Genomic DNA, 12,473 nt, shown 5'->3' on the forward strand with positions numbered 1-12,473 from the left:
AATTTGCACAGGGTGGCATTTTATGAATGGCAGCCGTGGTGGTAGAGAACACCACCTCAGTTCCCTGCCTTGATGGGAGTCTGATTATTTACCTATAAACTACTGGGCTAAAACAAGATATACAGGCTTCCTTTGGTGGTAAATATTGTCATGTTGAAATACACAGTGAATGATTTTTGCATGTAATCACACTTGATTATCTGATCAGAGTATGAGTCTGGTCACAATCCACCAACCATAGCAGATATCAACAAATGACGAAAAATGTGTAATTGTTTGTAATTTTTTCCCTTAGGTATTTTTTGGGTTAGGCGACAGAGAGAAGTTTAAGCACAACTTTACTTCCTTCTAGTTGGGTCCTTCTGGCTTCAAATACACCAGATATTTATCTATCTATTTACTTATGATTAATTTGATGCTTGATAAAACTTCTAGCACCTTCAGTTAATAACAAAGTAAAAGTTTTGTTATTGAAAGTAGTCTGACAAATATAATGATAATAATTAAAGGCTACAAAAAGATTCTGATACAGTACATTTTTTTATGGTTCTCCTGTCGATTCGACAGATGAGCAGGCAGACAGGCATTTACCTATTTTGCCTGACCTGCACATGGCTTTTTTATCTTTTTTTATTTATTTTTTTTTATGTACAGTTAAAGTGAGGGAACTGTACAGACCTGGATCCCCCCTGTGCACCCATGCCTCTGGCAGCAGATGAAGGAACACGTCTCCGAGCAGGGCCCCCACCGCAAAACTCAGCATCAACTTCAACCTGCCAGCGTGAGCTGCAAAGGACAACAACATACATTTCAGTTCTGACAGTTCTAACATGTTCTGGTTTGCCCACATTGCAATGGGCTAATCTATCTAAAGGACTATTGTGTAAGAAAAGTGATCTGTTACAAGTTACATAATATGATATCATTGACTTACCAGCCTCTGTTAATACAGGGCCAAGTCAAATATCTCTCCTAAATAAACTTGAACTTGACCTTTAACCTGGGTCTCTAGATCTGGGTGGTCTAAATGACTGTACATAATGTCAATGTTACGGTCTGTTTTGTTGTTACATGTATTTTGCAAGAGTTTAAGGCGTCATGAAGATCAGGAAAAATCATCAAAGCTTTTCATTCAAGAATTCACCAAGAAATTTCTGAATAAAGCCTTACATTAAGTTTTATATCATAAAAGCATCCAATATTTTCAGATGGAAAGTTGTCAGCCTGCAAGCAATCATTATGGTATTTTGAAGACTGCAGATTTTGTGCCATGTTAGTGCAATTAGATGGCTGTATTCTGTTCTTTCACAACTTACATACATTTCTTCTGCTTTATAAAACTTATAAAGAAAATGCCAATAAAAACTTTTGGGGGGAGAAAGAGTGATTTTGGAATAGGTTAATATAGTACATATCATCAAGTGTGCAGAGAGTAAAATCAAATCAACGAAAATTGTTAAAGTAGTGACACAGGGCATGTTTAATGTTTGAGCTTTAATTCAAATAAACCAAAGGTCAAAACAAACTGCACGTCCTTGCAGAAGCCACATGATCATTATGACATGCGCAAGCGCTGACAATTGTCAACACAGGAAACATTATCATGATTACAAATAATTTACAATGATGCCAAAGTTGACTTTGCCTTGGAGTTATGCAATCTGTGAGTGCTTTGTCAATAAAACAAACAGCTGTGTGGGGCAGTTTGTGCATTATATGCAGTTGTTCATCGTAGGATGTAATTAACAACCCAAGAATGTCACCTCTGGAACGTCAGACAATGTAATACTTATGGGCCATAGTGACTGACAATAAACAGACAACAAAATCTCTACAAACTTGTTGGGCTCAAATTTTTCAATCACTCTTTGTTCATCAAACCCTTAACTTGAAAATAAGCTTGACTAAATCACTCCTGATGACTCACAGTTACCACCAGTGAGAAATTGTATAAACTATTCTAAACTATTCCTTATGTTCCACAACCAAAATTTCTAGGACAATAACATTCACCAACTTCTATCCAGCGAGAATGTTAAAGTGAACATGCTCCTGGCTGATAGTGAAAGATTGCCAGCCTGTGAACCTGAGGCCTGCCCAACACTGAAATCTCATACTGGCCCACAGCCAACCAATCACAGGAACTTACTTACCCTCCTGGAAATGTCTAGACTGGTGTTGGGACCTGGGAGTGTCACCATTCTAAACAGTTTGTTTGGAAACTAAATCAAAAGCATGTGCAGTGGGCTGACCAATTGAACTAGAACAAGACATCCAGTACCTTCCATGGTAAACACTGGTGTGGATTTCATGACCTATTCAATTTCAAGTTTACTGTTTACATCTATAGGGGAGGTGTGTTGATGTTGAATACAACAGGCAACTGTGGTAGAAGCACACCTGGTTTGTACAGGTGTTCTGGGAAATAGGTTTTAATCTCAAGTCTACACCTCATTGGACACTGAAAGCATAATTTACAAGACTCCTGACACCATCACCTGCCTGTTTTAGTGTTACTGTTAGTTGACTTTTTCATTTCAGTTTCATTACATTTCTAACAGGATGAAAGGAGACAATTTTGAAAATGCTTGCACATACAGTGGTACTACATTGTACATGTAGTAGAAGTAGTAGTACAATGGCCATATCAACAACCTAATTGTTTCATTCAGTAGGGTAAATAAAACTGCATTTTCAAAAGTGGGAACAGTCTCAGTTGTGTCTCTGTGCAAAGTTTTGTGTGGTAAGTGACCTGACAGCATGATTGTGACCATCCTGTCTATTGACTTTCACTAGTTTCAGGGATGGTAAAACTTTCACCATGGAGGTGACAATAACTATAGACCAGGCCAGTACCCACATGTACAACTGTACCCACATACCTGTAAGGGTACAAACAGGTTTATCCATATGGCAGAGTCGTGACCAATTATACAGTTATGATAGCTCCAGACCTATGCCCCAATTTGAATATAATCTGATCTATTTGCATTCGGTCCAAATCTGCACGTACACATTTACGCATGGGGGTACAAACAAGTGACCATGACTAGTGTTGACGCTAAGTCCACTGATTAAGGTTAAGCGGTTCTTTAATTGACTATATGTTGAATGGACTTGATATCATAAACTGATCTCAAATTTTAGGAAACCTTGGATTGTTGGCATGAAAGATTTGCCAATATGTCCTAGGCCTAGGGCCAAACTGTCCTGGACTTGGGGCCGAAACGTCCAGTCCAAACTGTCCATGAGCCAAATTATCCTCGGTAAATTTTGCCAGCTATGTATACATTCAGTCATTCTACTGATTCTAGGTTTTCTGTAAAATAAATGACTTGTCTGAAGTTGTTTATGATGGTGACAAGACATAATTAGTTCCAGGTGTCTCTTACTAATAGCTATAAATACTAGTAGAACAGGAAGAGCAACTTGGGGAATTGTCTGTCTGGTTGTCTGTTTGTTAGGCTTAGACCAGTTTTAATGCTTCACTTTCTTTCAACCTGTCATACAGATTGAGCACTATAACCTCACATTGTGCAGAGTACACCTGATTCTTGATCACACACTGTGCAGACCATACTATCATCTGGGCTATACTAATTATCAAGCAATTACTAGTATGCAAATTATGGAACAAAGCACATTAACTTTCTCAATGGGTATTTTTCAATGAATTTCTTTTCCCAGAGCCAAAAACGTACTAGTATTAACATACTACTTTCCTCATATCAATTTCATTGTTGTTAATTGTGTTCCTACTATAATGAACTAATGTTATAATTAGCCAGCTCTAAATAGCTGCAAGGCGTTGCTGGAATTCTTGATTGTGTTTTTGAACCTAAAGTTTCCGGGTGAGCTTGGAGAAACCAGAGAGTTCATTACTGTTTTGCACGGCTTTAAAACTTCTTATATTTATTCAATACTAACTGGTGCTTACAGAGGATAAATACATTGTATGTGTCACATATATCGGATTCTAGGGCCCGACTGGATCTAGAGACTTGACCCCCATAATTTTCGGGGATATCTGGCCTGCATTTTACAATCAATTATCTGATTATAGCGTTTGTAACTTTTTCCCCTTACAAACGCTCAGCTTAAGGACATGACGGAACCCACCTCCTTTCCTTAGCGCCGGACCAGCTTCTAGCGGGATGACCAGTAATGGGAAGACACCACACATTCCTACTGCTACAGACCCCAGGAAGGAATACAGCCAGACGTTCTCTGGTTTTGCTTCATCCCCACTGCCCGACAAGTCTTGCCTGGTGGACTCAGGAGGAGCTCGCTGTGGTCTCTGTGCCTTCGCCCTGTGAATTTCGGCTTGACAGCCAACAGTAGCGACTATCAGCAGTACAAACACAAGTCTGGCTGAGAACGTTTCCATGATCGGTGTAAATATGCCACGGGGGCTCTCTCAGGACAGACTGATCCCGGTGGGCTCAATCTTTGGCTCCTTCTATCCTACGACTTAGACTACCTTTAGAACCAGATGTGCTGGTTTCCCGCTGTCTTGACGTCCCTCCTTTGACGTACCGTTATCTTACCATGAAGACGAACGGGGACAAAGTTTACGGGGACAGCCTTCAGGTAAGATCGCTGCCCCACTTCCTGATGGCTTCTCTGGAATGTTCCGAGGTCTGTTGCCAAAAATTACCCCCGCCTCCTCTCCACTCGCCGCGGCTGTTGCCCTACACTGAGAACGAACAGAAATCACACCACTGTACTGAAAGTTTGCCGGCAAATGCGATGGCAAACCTTCCACGAGATTACATCACTGCAAACTGAACTCTGATCCTAGCTTCGTCAACAAGTTAAATCGTTTCCTTCTTCCAAACTACTTCTGCCACCTCACTTGTTTTTCTGACGTGACCTTTGGCCTGGTGATCTCGTGCCCAGGACATCACTCTCACTTAGTTGCTTAGTAAATATACACTTTTTTCTAGTATAAACCTTTAGAATCAATCACAGTTTTATAAGAAAGAGTATTTACATGACGCAACAGCGACAGAATTTATGAATATCTCAATACTTCACAGATGTTGAGAGTCAGTTGATTAACTCTCGCGAGACCACAGCACACTCTCGTGCCCAGAACAACAATGAAGCTGCATAGAGGAGAGAAACCACTAGAGGTCGCTTATGACTTGCATTTCCTGCAGGACACTGGTCAAACAACAAGTGATTTGTGCATGGCTTCAGGCAAGGAGGTTCCTTGACTTGAAAAGGAGAACGAATGTTTTCTTTCTGTTGTGGTAACATCAGCATCACATTATAACAGATAATTAGTTACTAGTAATGTTAACACTATCATCACAAGTTTGCTTGTCGAAACAGGCAACGCAACATTTTAAAATCGTTAATACTCAAGCAACAGGATATGATCTCTAATTGATGTATCTTTGATACATGCATTACCTCTATGATCCTTTATCGACGTATGTTTATATCGAATTAATACTTGAACGCATGTCTTAACAAAATGTTCTTGGTCAGTCTCAACCTCGAGAAAGCATTGAAATGCTTGACCCATTTTCTTCACGGGTGTTTCATGTAGAAGTTGAACGTTGATTCGTGCAATGCGGACTTCTCCAGAGTGGGCATTCGCTAAAAAGACTTTCCCTTGAACGGGGACATTCAGCGATGCCAAAACGGCGAACCGTGGGTTCTTCTTCTCCACTCGGCTGTCCTCCATCAGTAAGTGAAGTTCTGCTGTGGTGATGTAGCTGCGTACAGCATCCCTTTTGAAGTTGTTGATGAAGGTTGTTAGTTAGTTCACTACAACTATATTTAAAGAGATAAAGACAGATACGTGTACGTTCGAAATTGAGTTTCCAATCATTACCCTCGAGACATATCATATTGATTACTTATATTCTCCAACCAAAATCATTTTCCATCCCTTCAACTTTTTTTGAGAAAAAAAAAACACTTTAAAAAACTTCGTTAATTCTAAAACGTCCACTGTTATACCAAGGAGGTTAAGGAGGTTAAAAATCAAGAGGCCTCTTGATTTTTAACCTTGATTTTTAACCTCCTTGATTTTTAACCTCCTTGGTTATACGTACTTGTATCAAGTTCCATTCATTTATTCGCTCGCTCGCTCGCTCGCACACTCACCCATTCACTCACTCACTCACTCACTCACTCGTCGTTGATAGCAAGGAGAAGTGACATCAGAGGGATCAGACTATTTTTTACCCAAAGCTTGGGCCTAGTAGTGAACTTTTTACAAGACAAGCCATCAGGCTGAGCAACGTTGTACCGATGGTCAGCCTAAGGACAATCAAAATACAGTAAAAATGTTGCAGAAGTCGAACACTAGTAACTGAAGGACATTAAAGGAACATTCTAGCCCAGACAGGAATAGACCAAAGGATACCGGACAATGCATAGATGACCATGCCCCCCGTCGCGTCCCATATGTCACCCAGCACGAGGTGTATTCAGGTGATGTGTTATTCAGGCTATTAAATTCTAGATAATAGCTTATAGCTGTAAGGTAAATAACATAAACCCGAGTACGGGGCGATACACTGTGTTATACACCTGATGTGTCAACGCTCCATAATCCATACTCAAAGCGGTCTGTACCATTATACCACAATACTGAGTCCTATACAGATGATTTTCTACTCTCTGCGCAAAGGTTAGACTAGGCTTGCTTTTGACGACTTAAAGGCATTTTTGTCAGGGTTTCTTTTTTGCCCACCAGCTAGCCAAAAGAAACCCTGACGAAATAGAAAACCCGACGGAGTTAAGTTTCGAGATATCATTTTCGTTATGATGATCCGTATCCAGGCAAGGATCAGGCTATGAACTTTTCGTCACAAGACGTTGAGGCTTACTTGGTGTCATTCATCGATCAACTCTATAATTAGAGGGCTGCAGTCAATACTTAAAGTGTAGAACTCATTATCTTCTGTGGGGCGACTATTTTTCCCAAATGAAATCTCCCTCCAGGGCCTGCCGCCTTTCCCCCCAATTTTCCTTTCTACCATTTCCATGTCTATTTTTTACTTGCAGCCTTTTTACTCCCCGGATAGTTGGAGAATCATACTCAAACCTTCTCTTATTGTTTATTTTGATACCAGTTCATACAGTGAGACTTCTTTCTGGACAATTCTCGGCGAAATCTGTCACCTGATACATGAATAAATCATCAATCATTCCTACTGGTTTGCCAGTATGCACTTATCATTCCAAACAGTAAGATATGGGCGTACCTTTACTTTTGTTTGTTGTCTTTTCATGTTTAACCGATCATTACAGTGTACCAATATACATTCTTCCTCTGGTAATACAACAAACAGCACTTAATTGTTAAAGTTCCGATGTGAAACGACTTTTTGATAAACATATCCCGGCGCAAGGTTGCAAAAGGAACCTTTATTTGTACTCATTCTCCCAGCATGAACTATGAATCTCAAAGATCTCCCTCTATCTTAATCATGTAGTCCTCCGCAACAGTTCAGAAGGCGTCTGATACTTGTTAGGTGAATGATATCAGGTGTAAGGGAGATCCGGGATGCTCCGACGGAGTGGTGGTCTCGTAGTACAGTATATCCTAACGTAACCGTAAACGGAAGGGTCGGATTCAATCGCCTACTGGCGCAAGTGTTTTTCTGGCGGTCTACCCTCTGACCGTCACCTCTCACCCCCATGGCCACCTCCACTCCCTTCTCCATTCTGGCTTCTTTGCTGCTATCCCTCCCGCTTCCTTGTTCCGAACGTGCGTCTCTGTCCCACGTTCGTGTGTCACTGCCTCGTGTGTGTCTGTTCTTCTCTTCACTGAGCTTATATACCTACGTTGTATCCCTAATTGTCACCTGTTTGGTTTCACCTGTTCTTAATTGGATTACTTATGCCGTCTCCACTTCCGCGGGGACTACAGGATTAATATGTACCTAGCTAGTTTTCATTTTCTTTGCTGTCAACTGAAGTTCTTTTGTGCGATTTCTCTTTTTTCAATTTCGTTACCGTCCTGGTACAGCGTCTGCGCCGAGCCAAGTCAGGGAGCCAGGTCCGGATCCAACACAGTCAACGTGCTGTATATGTATCCATCTGTATCTATATAGCCGGTATAATCCCCCTTCGGCGTAACACAGCAGCTTCAAGCATGATGCTACTGAAGCATGCAGCAATTGGTGTGGTTAAAGTGTGGTTAAAAGGAAACAGGATTAATCCTTCGGCGACACAAAGCAGGGGAAATCCCCACTAAGTGTTTGTGATAAGTCTTATCTTATTCAAAAGATTATGAGGAATACCATGCGATAATCAAGATTTCGAGTAAAGATATTGATTGGTGTGACGCTTTCAGCTGGATGTACTCTCCAAGCAAATGTTGGTGATGAAGATTACGACCTTCTTAGCATATACCACTGAAAACGGGACATATGATGAGAAGGTCACAATCTTCCCCACCAACTTCTTCTTGGAGGGTAATTAACGTTGTATGTGCAAAAGTAGGATGTTACTAGGGTGTGACAGGTCCTTCAGTCTGGTACACCAAACGAGCGATCATGCCAGCTACACGGATTCAAATCTAGTTGTTGCGCATTTATAATGTGGGAGTCTTTCTTTTTTTGGGAATTACATTTTCAGTCACAGCTCCGGAGATTATTGACGGTACTATCGTATACAGTGATAAGGACGTGTGAACCCAAAGTCCCTCTGTCCTTTTATAATACATATATCTCAAAAAATAACTTATCACACCAACATCTCTAGCTTTCAAAACATATCTTCGAGTTATCAAATCACAAAATTCAAAAGTTTTTTTGTTGCTATGGTTTTACTGCATTTCTTTCTATTTCACGTTATTTGTAATATTCCAATTGTCCTGGTGGACTCTTACAGATTATATCATGCATGAGAATATCATTATTCTCCAACATGATGGTAGCTTTCCACATGATGGTAGTGCAGGCATGTTAACACACCATAGACCCCGATTCTTTGGAAACGTGTTGTGTTTTCAGTATCATTCCAATGAGACAATAGTAAGAGTGGTTCTGGATTTAGCGAATTAGGAACGGGGAGGGTCTGGGTTAATCCCTGCCAAGGGCCAGCACATTTATCCCCTCATACAGACGGGAAGAAGAAAGAAAAATTCCCCGGGGATTTATGTAATGACATGTACAATTAACCTGGATGCCATGTTGTTTAGCTTACACTGGTGTGGTGGGGAATGAAAGAGTGCATACTAAAGAGTACGGTATCCAGACCAGTGCTCAATACTCCCTTTTAGTTATACACAAGTCAATGTCACACAACAGCCAGGGCTAGTGAGTACCTACAGGGGCCCACTTCGCTACATACAATGTATGGGTCCAGAATCAGATCTATGCTCATCTGGGGTAAGGAGAACTTTCAGCGGCAGGTGCAATCTCCAGTCAGATGTTGGGAAAGACAAGCAGACCGGCCCAAAAACGATTTTCTACCAAACGTTTTCTTGGAGATTACGATAGGTGGGGTATTTCTCCAAGTTGTGAGATGTTGAATATGGTATTTCATGGAAGGTGGGCACAGTTGTTTATTGTGTTAGTTGTGATAATGAATATTAGTATAAAAACCTTCTGCACAAAGTATCACAGACGTTGACATCCTGTGGGGAATAAAGGTTCGTGTCTTGTCAAGTTTCTTGCAAAACCACCATTTAAGTTACACTGTCGAGGGACCAAACGGTACCATGTTGAATGAATGGTTTATTAGCACCAAACAAGTGCGCATATACATGTATATATCATTGCAGACATACAAGGCTGAATTGGTGTATGATACACAATTAGTTAGTTAAAGTCCTTCCCGCGCCTGATGGCGCATAGGGCGGCGCCCATCTCCGTTTCAGTAGCCCTTGGGCCACACAACGCAATTACTACACAATACTTTTGATAAAAACTTCATTAAGACTCGTTTAGCAATGACACAATGAAAGTAAGTGTGCCATTTTTGAATCTGGATGACCTGCATCTAAACTGTGTGTAGTTGTCCTTTGTTCGTAGTTCTTTGCCATGATCACTTTCCCGTTTCGGGGGTAACCAGCCAGAGAATAGTGGGGACTTCGACACAGACAATGCAAACTTCAAACAAAGACTGCGGCGTCTCAGGTACAGGGGAGTAAGTGACAGCTGTTCTAGGGCTCTGTCGTAGTATAGCCAACATAGTGTCTACCTAGAATTATTCTGCACGCCCTCTTTTATACAGCTTCAATACACTTTGACTGGAGAGCAGTGGGGCCTGGATGCCACACAGGGCAAGCATACTCTAACAACGGTCTTACAGATCCACAGAAAACTGTTACAGTTACTGAACATGTTACAGTTACTGAACTTCAACATGTCTTTGACCGTCTATAATTAATGTTGGTGAATACAGATTCGCAAATATAAAAGATAGTCGATTTAAAGTCTCCAATGCCTGCTCCAATGCTTGCTTAAGAATGATATGAAGGGACCAAAGTTAGCTCACTGACAAGAAGAGTGGTTATGGTGGTCTCTTGTCATGAATCACATATAAAGTTCATTGGCATGGGTCGGATAGTTAAAACTAAAACATAGCTGCAACACGTGGCATTGGCCTGAAATCTACCGACAAGTCCTGTCTAGAACGTGCGCTTATCTCAAGTGTGGAGTTCAAGCACCGCCAAACCGACCTTGTCAAACGGCTCTGAGCCTTTTGGCGTAATCGGTTGCGTGCTGGATTTGTGGTGTGGCGGCCCGGGATCGACACGGGTTCGAATCCCGGTAGTCAGAAGTCTGTTTCTACTCCTTTCTTACAGCTGTTGTTGATTCTTCGGCATTGACAAATGTGAACCTCGCGTGTACTTTCGTGAATGACCGGAGTCGCAAGGATGAGAAATGGCGGCAATTATGTTGCAATGCAATCGGCAAGCTTTGATCTGAAGAAAAATCTCCACAGCAGGAGTCATCTTTAATCCTCTCTCCTGGCAGAGATGTGGAAGAACAATGGCTCGATACGAGTACCTTTATGGGCCTATTCATCAAGGCAGACGTTTGCTGTGGCCCAACAGATAAACGTTCAACGCAACAAACAAAAGTGTAAACAGATTAACTGCGCGACACAACAAGGACATGGCACGGGATAGATATGAGGCCACACGACAAGTTCAGACAAGCTAAAGACTCTTCCGATGACTACATCCACATTGCACTGGACTGTAAACTCTCTGCGACAGCACTGCAATCGAGTCATTTGACAGAACGCTTAAGAATTTCATTGATAAAAGATTTTTTTAATAATTTGTGTGTCTTTTCAGCCACACATTTTCACATGTGCATGACATTCCAGCTATGACGTCGAGGGTTACACATATCCAATTCAGAACACACCGAGATCACCGTCTAGTAAAGCCTATTTTAACCTCCCCAATACCGTGAGTAGGGGAATCAGCAGTTCGCGTCCTTTTCAAAACGTCGGGTCATGTGAAATTAAGGCCAGTCTTTTATATGTATGTGGTTGGGTGGAATCCTTCGCGTGGGTCCCAGAGGAATGCTAGTGATGTGTACATCACGCGGGTCAACCGTATAACAAGGCTGACAGTTGACATATTTTCTTACGTGCCAGCGAAAACACGCCAAATGGCGGAGATGATGGGAAAAGAGGGCACTGACTGATACCAACTGAAGCAAGTTGATACTAGTATTATGTTCATGCAATACAATGCTTATCAGTTGGATGTCAATTGTATTGATCTGCTGCTGAAATGTTGAACTGATGTAAGCACGCGTCGGCATAACAGGATAGTTAGCAGACTGGAAGCTATTGCTGGGATCATGCGTGATTCCTAGTGAAGCTATGGATCCAAAGTGTTTAATCTTCTCAGACAAATTTGAATTCCTATGGTTGAGTGGTCTAAACTTAACCTTCATTTTGTAACAGTTTTAGAATTCAGTCATTCTTGTTGCAAAATGAAGAGCAAATGAATAACAAAGCATGTTGCAGTATTGTGCAGATAAACGTTTCGTAATTTGTGTAATATGTCAGGTATCCTATGTGTATAACAATGATGTTACTTACGTCAAGATTTGGCATATGATGTACGTCTCTAGCATTGCGTCTGGACTTGGAACATTACTCCCAACTCACACCTGTGAATTCTGAGCGATACCAGGCATGCAATAAACCTTAATGAGGAGAGCCTTAGGCCTGATTCTCCCACATCCCTGTCTATAGCATCATTAACAACAAAGGGAACTTTAGGTTTACGACTTGTTGGTAAGTGTTCCTATTGTTGAGAATAAAGTTTAGCACATAAAGGTTGTAAAACTACGCAAACTTTATCAACCTTGTTCCGAGTCGCCGTCGGTCGACAACCTGGATGAAAATCGATACCTCCGACTCCGAATTTGCCATGGTTGGCCGGTTTGGCGAGATGCCCTACGGCCCTGCCGCGCGCCTTTGTGTCGAGGCTATCCGCTCTCTGTTTGACGCGTGTTATCTGCTCAATCAAA

At 41.5% G+C, this 12,473-nt stretch overlaps 1 protein-coding gene across 1 annotated transcript in view; it reads right to left on the reverse strand.

Moving 5' to 3' along the window:
- The window catches only part of LOC118413892 (zinc transporter ZIP13-like), an 11,298-nt gene extending 5,915 nt beyond the window's left edge, over positions 1-5,383 (reverse strand). Inside the window, exons 1-2 of the mRNA XM_035817496.1 lie at positions 4,120-5,383; positions 679-786 (exon numbers count right to left, since the gene is read on the reverse strand). Of these exons, the coding sequence (XP_035673389.1) occupies positions 679-786; positions 4,120-4,387 (376 nt within the window). The 5' untranslated portion in view covers positions 4,388-5,383. The remainder of the gene's footprint in view (positions 1-678; positions 787-4,119) is intronic.
- Between the last annotated feature and the right edge of the window lie 7,090 nt (positions 5,384-12,473).

Source organism: Branchiostoma floridae, chromosome 4, assembly GCF_000003815.2.
Source record: "Branchiostoma floridae strain S238N-H82 chromosome 4, Bfl_VNyyK, whole genome shotgun sequence".
NCBI classification, from domain to species: Eukaryota; Metazoa; Chordata; class Leptocardii; order Amphioxiformes; family Branchiostomatidae; genus Branchiostoma; species Branchiostoma floridae.